Source organism: Microplitis demolitor, chromosome 1 (genome assembly GCF_026212275.2).
Source record: "Microplitis demolitor isolate Queensland-Clemson2020A chromosome 1, iyMicDemo2.1a, whole genome shotgun sequence".
Lineage (NCBI taxonomy): Eukaryota > Metazoa > Arthropoda > Insecta > Hymenoptera > Braconidae > Microplitis > Microplitis demolitor.
In genome coordinates this window covers 23,752,763-23,768,678 of record NC_068545.1, presented here as the reverse complement: position 1 = coordinate 23,768,678, position 15,916 = coordinate 23,752,763, and the positions used below count along the sequence as shown (strand labels likewise).

Here is a 15,916-nt window from a genome sequence, read left to right as displayed (position 1 = left end):
GTACGTGCTGACCTCTTTGCTTATTATTATCAACTATTAAACAAAAATAATAATAACAGTACGTGCTCAAGATCATGAACACAAGACATGACCATCGTGACCGTAGATCATTTTATTTTAACTTTTTTTTTAGTCTGTAATGTAACCAAGTGCCGGCATTTACTTTTGAATATTTAAATATTTTTTTCAGTAGATTACCGCTAGAATATAATTTAATTTTCATTTTCAAATTAATTATCAACTGGTCTGTCATCAACATCAACTTGACAATTAATTACAATAATAAATAATGGGCCAGGCAGTTACCAGAACTGATTTTGAATGGGTTTACACTGAAGAACCTCATGCAAGTCGACGTAAATTAATACTAGGTACGTAAATAATTAAATATATGACGTTTATTATTTTAAAAAATTAATTTAGCTTATAGAATTTATTTTTTGGTTAATTAAATAATTAAATTACAGAAAAGTATCCCCAGATAAAAAATTTATTTGGATACGATCCGAATTTCAAATGGGTTGTGACATTTATGGTAATGATTCAGTTCGCATCCATGTTTATTGTCAAAGATTTAAATTACCCGATGTTATTTCTGCTGGCTTATTGCTTCGGCGGCGTTATCAATCATTCTCTTATGCTAGGTGAGTCATAGATTATTTCCCTGAGCAGTTATTTCTTAATCGCAGTACGTGATTACTATTAATTAACAAACAATGATAACATTGTACTACACTATCTATTTAATTTATTCAGCTATCCACGAAATAGCTCATAATCTTGCCTTCGGACATTCAAGGCCCATGGCCAATAGATTGTTTGGATTTTTTGCTAATCTGCCAATAGGATTGCCGATATCTATAAGTTTTAAAAAGTACCATTTGGAACACCACCGCGTAAGTATTTTATTTAATCAGTCAGCTTTACAAATGATCAACCAATCGTTTAAACAATTTTCTTATTTGTTTGATAATAGTATCAAGGTGACGAGTATCTTGACACAGACTTGCCAACGTTGCTGGAAGCTAAACTATTTTGTACGACATTCGGTAAATTTTGCTGGGTTTTATTACAGCCATTTTTCTATTCATTCAGACCATTGATAACTTATCCAAAGCCTCCAACATATTGGGAGTATGTTAATTTAGTTATACAGTTAATTTTTGATGCTATAGTTTGGTATTTTTTGGGTAAATATAAACATCTATTTAATTTAAAAAAGTTAAGGCTCTAATTATTGGCAACTAATTAATTTTTGACATTTTTATAAGAGTTAAAAATATATAAAAACTTTTTCTTTTTTCAAATCTACTTTCTTCTCTGACTGCCCGGTATCATTTCTTTGGAGCAGAAAGGTCATAAATTTTTTTTTCAAGCAAAATATCAATAATTGGGCCTTTTATCTACAGACAATGATACAAATGCAATAAGAAAATAATAATTTCAGGTGGAAAAGTATTAGTATATTTAATAATGGGCGGAGTGATGGCAATGGGACTACATCCGGTTGCCGGTCACTTCATTTCAGAACATTACATGTACAAAAAAGGATATGAAACATACAGTTACTACGGCCCGCTAAATCTCATAACGTTCAACGTCGGGTACCACAATGAGCACCACGACTTTCCCGCCGTTCCCGGGTCCCGGTTACCGGAAGTCAAAAGAATAGCCGCGGAGTTTTACGATGAGTTGCCGCACCATAACTCCTGGTCCGCCGTGATCTATGATTTCATAATGGACCCGGACATCGGACCCTACGCGCGAATAAAACGCAAGCACAGAGGCTTGAAGTCATAAATAACTATTTAATAACTGTTAGATGAATTTTATAATATATACATATTTATTATATATATTTTTACGAGGTAATTTTACAAGTTATTGATACAATTATTGCGATGACACTGATAAAAGTAAGTATTTTAAATTGTCATACATTTTTAAACGGACAGACTCAAAGTAACAGAACTCCTAGACGTCTATTCCAATTTATACAATTAAATTTATTAATATTTACAATACCGTTTTATATATTTATCTTTTGAGTGGCTGTAAGCACAATGGGTTCTTTACAAACTTAAATTATTATCATCGTCTCCTGATTAAAGCTGGTAATTAAAACGTTCCATGTCTTCGTCAATACATTTCAATTTTCTAGTCCGTTGATTTATCTTGCGTTAAATTCCACACTTTGCCATAATAGTTAACAACTTTTCTCTGTATTAAAAATCATAAACAAACTTAAGTATTATTACGTAATAAAGTAATCAAAGCAACAATTAAATTTCAATTTTAAAAAATTTTAATTTATCTATTTTTTCTTGCAATTTGTTTATTAAAAAACTATAATTCAATACTCGTATTTTTAAAATATTACTTTTATTTGACAGAGTATTTTATTTTTCATAAATAATTAATTAATTAATTAATCGCTTGCTCTATTTATTATTAAGATCGTAAACTTAATGTCTGTTAATTTGTAAAAATAATTATGTAATAAATATTGTGCATTATTTTCTTGAATAAAATATTCAAAAAAGTTATTTATTTTTATTATTTTACAGTTACTATTTTTTTTTTTTTTTTTTCATTCAAATTTTCTTTATATAATTTTTCGTTCTTTTAAATTTCGAACCTTCGTTAATTATTTAATATTTAAATAATTACATGTCTCGTCACTCTGAATTACGCAGTTATTACTCTATATACTTTTAAAATTCTATAAATATAAAATAATTAGCTATAAAAATGATATCTTTTATACATTTAAATATTTCAACTTTCACACATACATTTAGTCTTTCGAGGGGATTCATTTTTTTTCGGCGCTCGTTTCTCGCTGCTTTTATTCGGCTGTAAATAAATAAATATTTAAATTACTAATTACACTCCTTAGAATACATTATTAAATTTATTTACCCTGGCCCATTCTCTTTGAAGCTCCGCAATCATATTGGGAGTCAGTAAACCTTGAGCTAAAAGTCTTTCTGTCAATTTTCCTCGGCCGTAATTATGTACATAAGCTTCTGCAATAAATATTTTCAATTATTCACCACAATTTTGTATTTAAATAATTTCACTAAATATATAATTATATAAAACCTTTAGAATATCGTTGATTTTGATTTGCAGATTGCAAATTATCTTCATTTATTCCTGAAGTTTCGCTAGAACCTGATACCAAAAATAAATTTCAGTTTTTAATTTTAATAAAAAAAAATTTTCATACTGATAACTAAATTTTCAAATTTTACCTGCTTCAGATTTAGTCAATAATTTATTTAACTGAACAATACCGTCTTGAATAATTAAATCTAATTCTCTTTGAACTTCGCGGACTTCATTTGTATCCGGAAATAGATCCATGAATCGATAACTAAATAAATATGTGAATAATTTAAATACTGAGGTATTTTAATTTATAAAAAATATAACATATATTCATATATTATTTAAGTACCTGAGCCAAAGATATAAATCAAGTACATCAAAGACACCTTCAAGATGAACTAAATCAAGGATAGTTTTGGGTGTCTGCACAGGCCATGAAATTTGCTGACACAGCCACGATGCAGTTATTGGCTCATTTTTGCTGTACTGCCGTGCAAACTGCAATTTAATTATTTATTTATTTATTATTATTATTATCAATCAATTTACTGATTAATTTCTTTTACTTACGTTGAGAAACATCGAACACAAAAAGGTTAATTTTTTATTTATCGGAGCGCAGCAAAATACGTAACGCGCTCGGAGTGGTAGCGGGACATGTTGGATTTTATCTGCGAGAAATTTAAAGTCTTCGAGGTTGCACATGAAATAAAGAGCGTCATCGACTGTACTTAAGGATATGAAAATATCCTGGAAAAAAATTTAAAATATTTAAAAATTCGCGCCCAAAGTGTGCAATTATATTCGACGCAGATTATTGCGAAAACTAGTAATTAATTTTACCATGAGACTTGACAGAGTCGATTTCGGCAAATGATATGCATATAACTCGATCTGATCAGCAGTAGGATGTAACCCAGCTTTTGTTATTGGCTCTGGTGTCTGGCTCAATAAATTTTTTAGCCTCGGAAGATCTTCAGGTTTAAATGTCGTCACGAAACCCTGAATATTTAAAGCAACTCATTAATTAATTGCATGGAAATAATTTTTATAAAACATATATATTTTTAAAAAAATTAATACGGTTTCCCATTGGCTTCCATGACGACCAGCGCGACCGGCGATTTGTAAAGCAGAAGAAACTGATATTAAATCTATTTCTTTTTCTCCATCGTCGTTAATCGTCGGCTTTATCAATGAATAAAATATTACTCTTCTGATATTTCTGTAGTAAAAAATTAAATTAAAACTTGACCAGCTAAATTAATATTTTTAAAAATACGCACAAGTTTAATCCCATGCCTATCGCGTCGGTCGCAACCATGACCTTACACGAGTGATTTGGATCATTGAATTTAGCAGCCTGACCCAGTTTAGTATTAGGCGGAAGCCCTCCGTAGATGACAGCTACTTCAATCCCCAGGAGCTCGAGCTCTCTGGACAATGAGTAAATGTCAGCTTTGCTAAAACAAACTATGCAGTCTCCTGGCTGGATGTTATTCAGCGTCGACACTGCGGTATCCTCGATCTTTAATTCAGTGAGACGTCTGTACGTCATGACTTCAACGTCTTCTCCCATCGTCAGGCAAATTTTTCGAACCTATCGCGATAAAGTATCGAGTGTTACGATTATTTTCTTAAATATTTTAGTCAGTAAAAAATTAAATACCAATTCAATAGCTCCCGCTTCACCGCACAGGTGAACTTCATCAGCAGGAATTCCCAGCAGTGCTCTAGTCCAAGCCCAACCTCTGCCAGTGTCTTTCAGCAGTTGGATTTCGTCGATGACCGCAACTTCGCCTATTTTTTAAAAATAATTTGAATAGCCATCATCATTATTGTTGTTTTTATCATTAAAAACTTACATGGAACATTTATCCTAGCCATTTCAACAGTACATGCAACATGTTCAGCCTGATTATTTTCATTTATTCCAAACAATCTCTCTTCTCCAGTAACTAAATCACACGGCGTGCCCTGGACACAAATAACAACAAAATTATTTCATGTCAAAGTATTCAAATATATTTTAAAATATGATGAATACCAGGCTATTTATTTTGTTAAAAACTTCAGTAGCTAAAAGCTTCAGTGGGCCGCAGTAAACTCCACTTTTCGCGGTTCTGAAGCGCTCGAGAGCTTGATAAGTCTTCCCACTGTTTGTTGGTCCAGCGTGAAATATTATTTTTCTTTTCTTTACCCTCGCAAGCGGATACCTGAATTACAATTTAAAATATGTAAGTATTATTATAATTATAATTATTTTTAATTTACCAATTAGCTGGATTTCTCAAGTCACTGATTTGTTTCAGCTCATCCATGCAATCAAGATGTGGGAACATTTCTTTGGCATGACGAATAAAGTAGGGAAAGATGTCTGTGACATGTCCAGCTCCTTGAAGAATGTCACTGATGATGACATACAAGTCTACCGGAAGAGTGTCTGGGTTGTCACAGTAAACTCTAAAACTGTTTAGAGCGAGACGTTGCAAATTATCTAGAAAAAAACGCTCAGGTAAGAACCAGTTATTCAAATACTGATAAATCAAGCTGATTATTGTCATCATTAACAACCTGTCAGCCCGTAGTCTTTGGCCAGACTTCGGACGTCTCTTTGCTGATGAAATGTCGCGAGGACTTTTTGGACATCGGCTCTGTTTAATTTGTTGGTTATTTCGGCCCCGAGGTTTTTGTTCTCCAGGTCAGGCAGCACCGGAACCGGGTGGAACAACGAGTTGATCAGATCACTCGACTCCTCGGGTTTCTTCTCGACTCCGGAGTCGCTTTTACTTCCTCTTTTTTTTCCTCTGCGAGACGAGTCATCGGCAAGACTCTTTTTACTTCTGTACAGCTCATTAATTAAAGGGTTCAATGATCTATTCAAGTAAATATACATGATTAAATATGTATTTATATAAATATATATTTGATAAACATTGCGTCATAAATTAATTAAATTTCTGTACCTTGACAGCAACGTTGGTTTGATATATGAGTTTTGAGAAATTAAATTTCCTAGTAAATTTTTCACTGAAAACATTTTATTTCTTTGACATTATTTCGTGGAAACTATAATTGGATTCTGAGAGTCCTTGCTAATTGTTTGACACTAATGCTCAACAATTGTTAATTTTAAATGAGTGGTGTAACAACATCAACCAGAATTGGTTATGTCGTAGGATATGCACGTGTGGAAGCGGGAGCTAAGACAACCACAGGACAGGAATTTAAAGCTGCTGATTGGTTCCCGCGCCTCGAATAAGATCTTCAAGACTGATGATTAATCCATTTGCTATTTGGTAGCTGCTTCATGAAAACTCAGCTCTCGAAATTTCTTTACACATGCGCATAAATCACATCTACGTTTAATTACAAATACATTACAAGTACAGAGTAAAGAAATTTTAAGCAGAGTTGAGTTTTAGCAATTTGACAACTCGATTGTCATTATCATTAAAAAATAATCAAATTCTGTAATTGTAAGTATAATTTATCATTATTAGCAATCATCTGATTATTATTCATTTAAATAATTTACTACTTTTAAAATTTTAAAATCAAAACATCGGCTTAGGTTATGTTTCATTTTTTCAAATTTTATCCCAAGTACAGAAAAAGAAATTGATAATTTTAGAAAACAAGAAAAATGGATTCGAAAAATAATGACATGGACACGTCAGGATCATTGAATGATGAGGAAATAAAAACAGCAGGACAGCCATTGTCAGATTTCCTACTTCAACTGGAGGACTACACACCTACTGTAAGTCATGCTCTCCTAATAACTTATTTAAAATAATTATTTTATATCGTTTGACTAAATTTGTTTTACACAAAATCATTATATAATTATTATTTTACTCTGTATTTATGAATGTCACTCAATATAGCAATCTATTTTTTTTTTTTTTTTTTTTTCATTTTTATTATAATTTTTTATTTTATTTTATAGATTCCTGATGCTGTGAGCGAGCACTATCTACGGACAGCAGGTTTTAACACAGCCGATCCAAGAATGTGAGCATAAGTTTTATTTAAATAATTTTCATGATAAAAATGGTTTCAGGCATCAGACAAATTTAAAATAATTAACAAGCAGAGTAAATAATTAAAAAAATAAAAAAAAAAAAATGCATGTACTGAATTTTGAATTGTATAAATATGGATTTTTTAATTTTTATTTTATAAACATTTAAATTTGTTATTTCAAAATTTTTTAAATTGTCAGATGACCACTAACTATACTATCATTCAATTTACTCCATAATAATAATGATAGTAATAATAATAATAATAATAATAATAATAATAATAAATGTAAGTAACTAATATATATTGAATTTTTTTAGTGTTCGATTGATATCACTAGCTGCCCAAAAATTTATTTCTGAAATAGCAAATGACGCTCTCCAGCATTGTAAAACACGTGGAGCAAATCAAAATACTAAATCAAAAGGCAAAGATCGTCGTTACACTCTAACAATGGAGGATCTGATACCCGCAGTCGCTGAATATGGAATAGTTGTTAAGAAGCCCCATTATTTTGTATAAATATTACAATTAGTTTAATAAATAATTATTTTCTTCGTTCAAACTATTTTACCTGTAATTATAAATTTAAATTACCGCTCATTTACTCAAGCGTTTTCAACAATTTATTGTAAACTTAACTTTGTTTTTTACAATTTTCATTTCAACTCAAAAAATTCGCGGGTTTTTTTTATTATTGAGTTACAAGTAAAATGAATTTAAAAAATGAGATAATTAAAATAAGTTACTGTATTCAGATCAGTGCTCCATAGTAAAAAAAAATGGTAAAGAAAAGAATATAGTGAGAATTCCTAGGGATTTTAATAATAAAATAGCGCCACCACTTGTTGGTAACTTTAAAATCACACAACCACAAATAATTCGCATGCGTTTCATCTTTTAAAAAAAAAATCATCGGCCATATTGGTGTGTTGTATTGTTCGCTCAGTAATTTCTCAAGTTAAATAAGGTATTTTATAAATTACAGTAATGTTTTATGGTGATGGGTAATTTTATAAAATAATAATTAATACTGAATTAAAATACAAGCCATCAATAAAGCCCTTGGATTAATATTGAATGACAAATGCGTATGCTAAATGTTTGGTTAATATTCTAAGTTCTTGGTCAGTGAGAGCTACTCCAAGTCCCGTTAAAAAAACGTGTGATCAGTCGTCAATTGTAACAATAATTACATTGTTATATATTTTTTATCTGTCAACAATAATTGTCATTCATTTGTTTTTTTATTTCCACTATTAATAATTACTATTATTTAAATAATTATTTCATTTGGATTTTGTCTACCGTCTGTTGGATTGGACACTATCCGCATTCCTTTATCTCGTTTTACATTCACATGAATAGTTCACATTTTGTCTATCTATCTAACTAATTAATTATTATTGGTAGTGTTGTGTTAGTTTGTACTTGTATCAATTAGTGTACTTGTTCTCATTGGCATTACGATTATTTTCAGTTTTAATATTTTACCGCTGAAATAAATTAAAATCCAAGTGCAGTTCAACAGTTTTATTTTTATTATTCATAAAAAAATATTTTTTGCTCAAACTTTTATTACACAGTACTGTGAACAAAAGTGGATTTATTTTTATTTTTAATTATTTATATAAGAAGTCACATAATAAATTATCAGTTATCAATTAACGTAATAATTTTTGATTTTAAAAAAAAATAAAAAATAAAATTCGCTGGTTGAATAAAAAAATTTATTTGAATTGTTGCAGCTAGTGCAGAATGACGGACTCGATGAAATTTGGTCCAGAGTGGTGAGTAATTAAACTTAAATTTAATTAAAATATATTTTAAACAGCTGACTCAGCAATCAAGACAATGTGTCATGTTGCTGGACATTGTTGATAATTGATGATACTAAAAGTAGCAGACGTTAAAAAAAATTCTTTTAAAATTTTATTTTACTAACGACTAATTAATAAATAAAAATTTAAAAATTGTCTGATGTCTGCTACTTGTCATGATAATTGCGAAATATAAATAAATGCACCGTGAAGTGTAATTGTAGATTTGTTTATGTAAATAATTAAATGGAATGGTTGTAGGTTGCGCAATCTGGCTGGAGACAGTTGTAATTCAGGAGCCAGTGGTGGAGGGACGGCAAACTTGATTACACCCCGGTATCAGTTAGCGGAGCATAGATACGGTCGGGAAGAGATGTTGGCTCTTTTCGATCGTAATTGCAAGCCGCCGGAGAGTATAGTTGGTTTGCAAATGCTTTATGTTGAAAAAACTCAGCTGCCACTTGCGTTCATACCTGAAACAGAAGATGAAACGGTAATATATTTTTTAAAATTTTAAATACATTTTTTTTTGTTTACGTATCGTTTTGCAACCGCGACAAGTACACGTGCTAGCTGCCTATTCATAATAAAATTATCTAACTACAAGATGTGTAGTATCATAATTGTGTTGGATTTTAGAGTGGAAAGTGTGTCATAGATAGTTGCGATCTATAAATAATATAATTTTAGTTCTCTAGTGCCAGAGCTGTTAGCATTACTAGTTTTATTGATACACATGTGCTATTGTATAGTTATAAATGTACGTCGACGTGGTAGGCAATAACTTATTAAATTATCACGGTTATTATTACTATTTTTCAGCGTTTACGAAACAGCGGATTGAGCAGCACCGGTGGACGTGGACGTGGCGGAAGTGTTGATCGTGGAGGGCGTATAAGAACCGGACGAGGAGGAATGTATTCTTCTCATTTTTCACGTGGTTTTGACGATTCCGGTGACGGCGGGAGTAGGATCGACGCACAGTCTTATCCAGGACGAAATCGAAATTTCGACAGGTCACAAAGTGAACGCGGTTGGTCAGAGCGCAATGGTAATATTGAATCTAACGACTGGAATGGCTCGACCAGTCCGCGGAAGGAACTCAGTCGCGGTACTAGTGGGAGTTCTCTGATGGAAAGCAATTGGAGACGACATCGAGGTACCGGAGATGAGGAAGAAGGTTGGAGATCTAATAACAATCGCAGTGAAAAGTGGAGTAAGTTGGCTGATGAATATTCTCCCGACTGATAAAAGATAATCGGGGATATTTATACGAACTTGATGTGGGTTTTCTAGTAAGGGGCAGTTGGCGCGATGGGGGTGGCTCGGACAGAGATAGGCTGGATAGAGCCGATGCAGAAGGGGATGATAATCGTATTAGTGGACGCTGGGAAACACGAGCGAGTCATAGATCCTCTCATGATTCGTCTCATCATCATCATCCTCCTCCCCCTCGTACTTCTCGAACTTGGGAGTCTAATCATCACGACAACCATGACAATTTACCGGAATGGTAATTATTTAAATATACATCAGCCTTTAATATTTATAATTAATTTATTTATAAAATTAATTACTGTGTCTTGAGCAATTTAATAAATTAAATTATTTATTTTATTCAGGGCGACAGAGAATCCGGCGGAGAGTGGGGGAAGTTTTGATGCCTCGGGTGCCTTTCACGGCGGTATGTTCTCTGACGACGATGATGAGGGTATTGGTGGTAGTCACTCAAATCGTACTCGACGTATATCCGAAGGCACCAACAGTACAAATATTAAATCCGGAAAACCGACGTCTTATAGCAATAATATGAATCAGAATGCTCATCGGCCAAAAATTAATGATTCTATCAACCACACGGTAGCTAGAGAAAGACCTAAATCTTTGCATCCCTTTGAGAACAAAGAAAATTCATCAGAACAAGGGCGTGCTGATATATCGTCAAAACAATCTGTTACTTCGACTAGTAGTAATCCGCTGACGAAGTCTAATACCACGTCGTCGATTAATACAACGGCAAAAAAGGTATCGAACGTTGTGATCAATTCAACAAAGATAACTCCCGAATCGGAGAGAATCCAGCTTCCTCAACGCTCAAAGTCTTTCGTAGAGCTACCGAGTAAAAATAACAATACCAATAGTAATATCAGTGGCAGTAGTATTCCTATAAATTCTCAGCAAACTAATCCAGTTTCTCGTGGTTCGATTCAAAAAACTGACCTGCTGCAAACGAATCTCCAAAACACTTTGAAGAAGGCTGCCGCTGCTGCTGCTACTCCAGCAACAACATCAGCAGCTACTAACGATGCTCCTCACCGACCTACTCTACCCCAGAAACTCGATGACGACTTAGATGGGAAAAACGACGCTGACATGCAGAGTTTCGTGGCGAAGCTCATGGCCGACGAGGAGAGCCATCGCGAGGAATCGAGTCATGTGCTTCCATCGGTGGTAAATCATGTACCGCCGTTAGCTAGTGCTGCATCACAAGAAAAATGGTTCTACCGAGATCCCCAGGGTGAGGTCCAGGGACCATTTATTGCTAGTGAAATGGCTGAATGGTGTAAAGCTGGTTACTTTACCCCAAATTTACTTGTCAGAAGAACATGCGACGATAGATACGCGACTCTTGGAGATCTCATGAAACTTTATGGTAGAGTGCCATTTACACCGGGTCCGCCTATCCCACCGTTAAAAATTACGGAACCGGTGTTACCGACTATACCGCCTCCAGTACCCACAGGATTACCTGGCAGTGCCTTACCCAAACCAGGAATAGAGGATCCACTATTATTACTTCAGTATCAACAACTACAAATGATCCAAAATCACCAATTGCTGTTACGTCAGATGAAAAATTCAGCGATTGCAAAACTATCGCAGTCAGAAAATTGGTCTGGATTGACTCCCATTGAGCAAAATCAACTCGTTATGCAGTGCGTTATGCAAAATGCTGAGGTCAGAGATATATCATTAGCGGGTAATCCCTTTGTGAGTCCACTTGCTGCCGCCCCACCACCCGCAACAAATCCTGTTATGCAGCTTTTTAATCAAATGCAACAGGCAAAGGTCCAGAGTGAAAACCATTTACCGCCTAATCCTCATCCAGTACCACCGGTGCTAAATCCAACACCAACTTTGGATCCTATTCAACAGCTTATACAGCAGATGGGCGGTATTCAAAATCTACCAGGACCACCACAAGCTAGTATTAATCCGTCGCCTATACAACATCAGCAGTCGGCTTCCGAGGAAGATCCTATTAAATCACTATTGCGTCAACTTCATATCAATGCCAATGGGCATTCACAATCCCATCAGATGGACTCTATCTGGCCACAGCCACCGCCACAAATCAACCCACAGTTCAATGCCCAAAGCTGGCTGGCACAGGTACGTCTATTATTATTATCATTATTATTTATTGAATAAAAGTGGACTTTAATTTTTATCTTAAATAAAATTACAGGTTGGTCCATTACCTGCAATGCCTCCAGGCCAAATGCCTAATTCATTGTGGGACTTACATGCTAAGGAAATAAAGACTGAACAACAGATACTAGTACGTATTTATTTTATTAGGTTTTTAAATTTGATGATTAATGGAAAAAGAAAATAATTTATTTATTTTATTTTTACAGGAAGAGCAAAATATTAGGGTACAAGAAAGAAAGGAGGAACTTCGTAAGCAGGAAGAGCTGAAGAGACAAGCGGAAGATGCGAGTGCCAAGAGAAAACTCGAAGAAGAGCAAAATAAAAAATTGGAAGAAGCTCGGCGTAAAGAAGAAGAACGTAAACGAAAGGAAGAAGAAAAGAGACTGAAGATGGAGGAAAAACGTAAGCAGGAAGAAGAACAGAAAAAGAAAGAGGATAAAAAACGAAAAGAAGAAGAGAGAAAACGGGAAGAAAAGCGTAAGCAAGATGAGGAAAATAATAAAAAGAAGCAAGAAGAGGAAAAGAAGAAACGAGAGGAAGCTAAAAAACAGGAAGAAAAATTAAGAAAGGAGGAGGAAAAACGGAAGAAAGTTGAGGAAGAGCAGAGACGTCTTGAGGAAGAGAGACTCAAGAGGGAAGAAGAAGTTCGTAAAAAAACTGAAGCAGAGGAACAGGCACGACGTGCTGAGCAAAGACGTCGGGAAGCTGAAGCTTTGAAGAAATTGCAGGAAAAGAGTAAAGCTCCGTGGGCACAAGCGCCGCATGCACCTCCACCAGCATCACATGCTTCACTGGCTGAAATCCAGCGACTGGAACGTGAGAAAAAAGCCGAAGAGCTGCGTCTCCAACAGCTCTTGCAGCAGCAGCTCGCTCAGCAGAAAGCCCTTGAAGCCGCCAAGGAAGCAGCAGTCGCCGCTGAATCATCCAAGCGGCTACCTTTCAAGTGGGCTGAGAAAGCCGTTCCAACCACAAACCACCCGCAGGTCAAAAGCTTGGCACAGATCCAGCAGGAAGAGCAGGAACGTATTGCCAAAGTGAAACTTCAGGAAAAGGAACGCAGCGAGAAAGCAAATCAAAAAGAAGCCGCCGTTGTCATGCAGAACGCTGGTATCTGGGGTAGTGCATCTCAGTCTCTCAACTGGACAAGTAACGTCAATTCAGCGAGCGATTCTTCGAAGTTTGGCAGCAAAGCTTGGACCGGAAGTGGCTTCTGGGACGAACCGGTAACTGTTAAACCCGCTGCACCTGTCAAACAACCCGCTAAAAATTCAGCTGTCAAAGTAACAAATCAGCAGCATCAACAACAGCAACAGCAGCAGCAGATGCAGCAACAAGCCCAGCAAAATAACAAACCAACTAAAAATAAAGCCAAGAAAGAAGAAGAGACTGTGAAGAAACTTTTTGAGAATAACACTGCCAAGGCGGATGACTTTACTCAGTGGTGTAATCGTACACTATCTGGGCTTCAAGTATCCGTAGATGGTAATTATTATAATTATTAAATTAATTTTTAATTAATAAACCAAAGATTGTATTGCATATTTTAAATTAAATCTTTTGTTCCAGTTCCTACATTTGTTGGATTTTTACGAGACATCGAATCAGCTTATGAAGTTAAAGAGTATATTAAGATGTATTTGGGAGATAACAAACAATGTACAGAATTCGCTAAACAATTTTTGGAAAAACGCAGCAAGTGGCGGTCATCACAACGACCACAAACAGAAGCTGATGATCTGTGTAAGCCAGCACCTGCTATAACTCCAAATGCTCCAACTGAATTTCAAGAAGTCAAGGTGAATTATATTTTTTTAAATTATTTTAAACTAAATTAAATATCTGAGCAATTATTTGAATTTTTTTTTTTTTAATTTATTTAAAGGGAAAATCAAAAAAGCCAAAAAAAGGGAAAATGTTTAAAGTCGACAACAGAATCCTTGGATTCAGTGTAACTGCGGCTACTGATCGTATTAATGTTGGAGATCGTGATTACGGAGAGGGTGTTTGAATGTTTTTACTTTGCTCTTAAATGAAATAAATGAATTAAACAAAAACTAATGACAAGACAAGACAAGAAATAAGTAATTAAAAAAATATTATTTGTAAGGAGAGAAAGATATGGAGTTCACTCAGTTAACAAATATAAATATTTATAAATTTATTTGTTATTTATATATTTTTCATCATAAATAATCAGCAAGTGAATTCCGGAAATACTTTATTACAATTGTTGTGGATCTTAAATAAGACATCTTGCGTTTAGCAATAATATTTATATTTAAATATATAAATATAATTCTTACGTACGTGGACAATTGTTATGTGTTTTGAAAAATTAGCAAGTACGATAAGTTTAATGAAATTTATGTAAATATAATTTAAGAGTAAGGATCTTAAACAATAATAATAATATTAATTATATGTATTTCTCATTGTTAATGCAAAAAAAAGTTTCACAATTTAAAGTTATAGGGTAAACGCACCAATAGATGGACGGTTAAGCAGACTCATGTTTTCCAATCAAAATAAAATAATAAAATATAAATAAGTTATAATTAAATGAATTATACTAATGCAAAAATGTTTAATTCACTAGAAAAAAATAATTAAAACTTTGTACAACGTAGTGATTGATTACAAAAAAAGAAAATTTAAGAAAAAGCCCAAATCTCCAGTAGATGGACGGCAAATTTTCTTAAATTTTTTTTATTTTATTAGTTAATTATTAAATTAATTAAATTGTTAATGAAATACGAACATAATCATATGAACATATCTTAATATATTATTTATTTATATTAGTTATATCAAATATAGTTTACCGGTTATCTGTCACATGCGTAATAGTGGTGACGCTTTTGAAGCAAAACGTCGTCACGTCAAATAAAAATAATTTTTTTTACGATTATAACATATATTAAATTGAAAAAGAATTATTTTCTAGCATCAGAAATATATATAGTTAAAAAAAAAAATTAATTATGTTACATTTTCATTCCCAAATTTTATGTAATCGGTTATTCAAATAATATTCGTCCATCATTGGTGTATTTACCCTAAGTTTTTTTTTTTTTTAACATAATTGCCTATTACATTTTCCCTCCGTGTTACAATTAAAAAACAAGAATAACTAAAAAATTTAATAGCTCAACTGGTAGAGCACCCGGCGCGATACCGGCATGGTCTGGGTTCGATTCCCAATTCGGGCTATTTATATTTTTCTCAATTCATCTATAAATTGTCTTATTGAGAAGGTTTGCATGTTTGAGGTGTTTCCACTAATATTAAATTGGTTCACTTCTCGCCATGAAAAACCTGATTCAACTTGATTTCGAATTATAGGCCTGAACCAAGGCCCCAGCTGCTGGTATCCCGGGGTTAAGAAACCCAAAGTGACCGCGAATTCCGTCTGTAGCGGAACGCTATTGGTTTTATAGAATGCATACTGCACCAAGTCACTCTTACCAGTGCTGCCAGAACGTGCGATATTTTTATTCCCTCCTGCCATTACAGTCAAT

The 15,916-nt window shown here is 33.7% G+C and overlaps 4 protein-coding genes across 8 annotated transcripts; 3 read left to right on the top strand and 1 right to left on the bottom strand.

The window, feature by feature from the left end:
- The first annotated feature begins 53 nt into the window (after nucleotides 1-53).
- On the top strand, nucleotides 54-2,518 carry LOC103580004 (sphingolipid delta(4)-desaturase DES1). The gene is made up of 5 exons (XM_008561593.3): nucleotides 54-371; nucleotides 468-644; nucleotides 757-896; nucleotides 977-1,190; nucleotides 1,448-2,518. The coding sequence occupies exons 1-5, from the start codon at nucleotides 290-292 to the stop codon at nucleotides 1,798-1,800; spliced, it is 966 nt and encodes a 321-aa protein (XP_008559815.1). The 5' UTR covers nucleotides 54-289; the 3' UTR covers nucleotides 1,801-2,518.
- On the bottom strand, nucleotides 2,130-6,372 carry LOC103580005 (ATP-dependent RNA helicase SUV3 homolog, mitochondrial). Of its 2 annotated transcripts, none has more exons than XM_008561594.3 (16): nucleotides 6,081-6,372; nucleotides 5,689-5,990; nucleotides 5,389-5,611; nucleotides 5,162-5,330; nucleotides 4,980-5,091; nucleotides 4,784-4,914; nucleotides 4,401-4,714; nucleotides 4,198-4,339; nucleotides 3,958-4,116; nucleotides 3,685-3,864; nucleotides 3,464-3,612; nucleotides 3,258-3,379; nucleotides 3,106-3,177; nucleotides 2,923-3,029; nucleotides 2,796-2,856; nucleotides 2,130-2,220 (listed from the first exon to the last, which is right to left on the bottom strand). In XM_008561594.3, coding segments are annotated over exons 1-16 (2,319 nt in total). In that variant the 5' UTR covers nucleotides 6,155-6,372; the 3' UTR covers nucleotides 2,130-2,218. The 2 variants fall into 2 exon arrangements, with proteins under 2 accessions (XP_008559816.1, XP_008559817.1); XM_008561595.3 differs by lacking the exon at nucleotides 2,130-2,220 and adding an exon at nucleotides 2,594-2,722.
- A 77-nt stretch (nucleotides 6,373-6,449) lies between these two features.
- Nucleotides 6,450-7,711, top strand: LOC103580006 (transcription initiation factor TFIID subunit 10). Of its 4 annotated transcripts, none has more exons than XM_014440730.2 (4): nucleotides 6,450-6,593; nucleotides 6,727-6,877; nucleotides 7,067-7,131; nucleotides 7,464-7,711. In XM_014440730.2, exons 2-4 carry the CDS (start codon nucleotides 6,761-6,763, stop codon nucleotides 7,663-7,665), a joined length of 384 nt encoding a protein of 127 aa, XP_014296216.1. In that variant the 5' UTR covers nucleotides 6,450-6,593; nucleotides 6,727-6,760; the 3' UTR covers nucleotides 7,666-7,711. The 4 variants fall into 4 exon arrangements, with proteins under 4 accessions (XP_014296216.1, XP_053593115.1, XP_014296215.1 ...); XM_053737140.1 differs by having other exon boundaries at nucleotides 6,722-6,877; XM_014440729.2 differs by having other exon boundaries at nucleotides 6,689-6,877.
- A 320-nt stretch (nucleotides 7,712-8,031) lies between these two features.
- Nucleotides 8,032-15,167, top strand: LOC103580007 (GIGYF family protein Gyf). Its single transcript, XM_008561599.2, has 10 exons — nucleotides 8,032-8,113; nucleotides 8,892-8,933; nucleotides 9,225-9,456; nucleotides 9,786-10,179; nucleotides 10,260-10,476; nucleotides 10,586-12,356; nucleotides 12,433-12,525; nucleotides 12,605-13,880; nucleotides 13,965-14,194; nucleotides 14,281-15,167. Exons 2-10 carry the CDS (start codon nucleotides 8,902-8,904, stop codon nucleotides 14,404-14,406), a joined length of 4,371 nt encoding a protein of 1,456 aa, XP_008559821.1. The 5' UTR covers nucleotides 8,032-8,113; nucleotides 8,892-8,901; the 3' UTR covers nucleotides 14,407-15,167.
- Nucleotides 15,168-15,916: the final 749 nt, after the last annotated feature.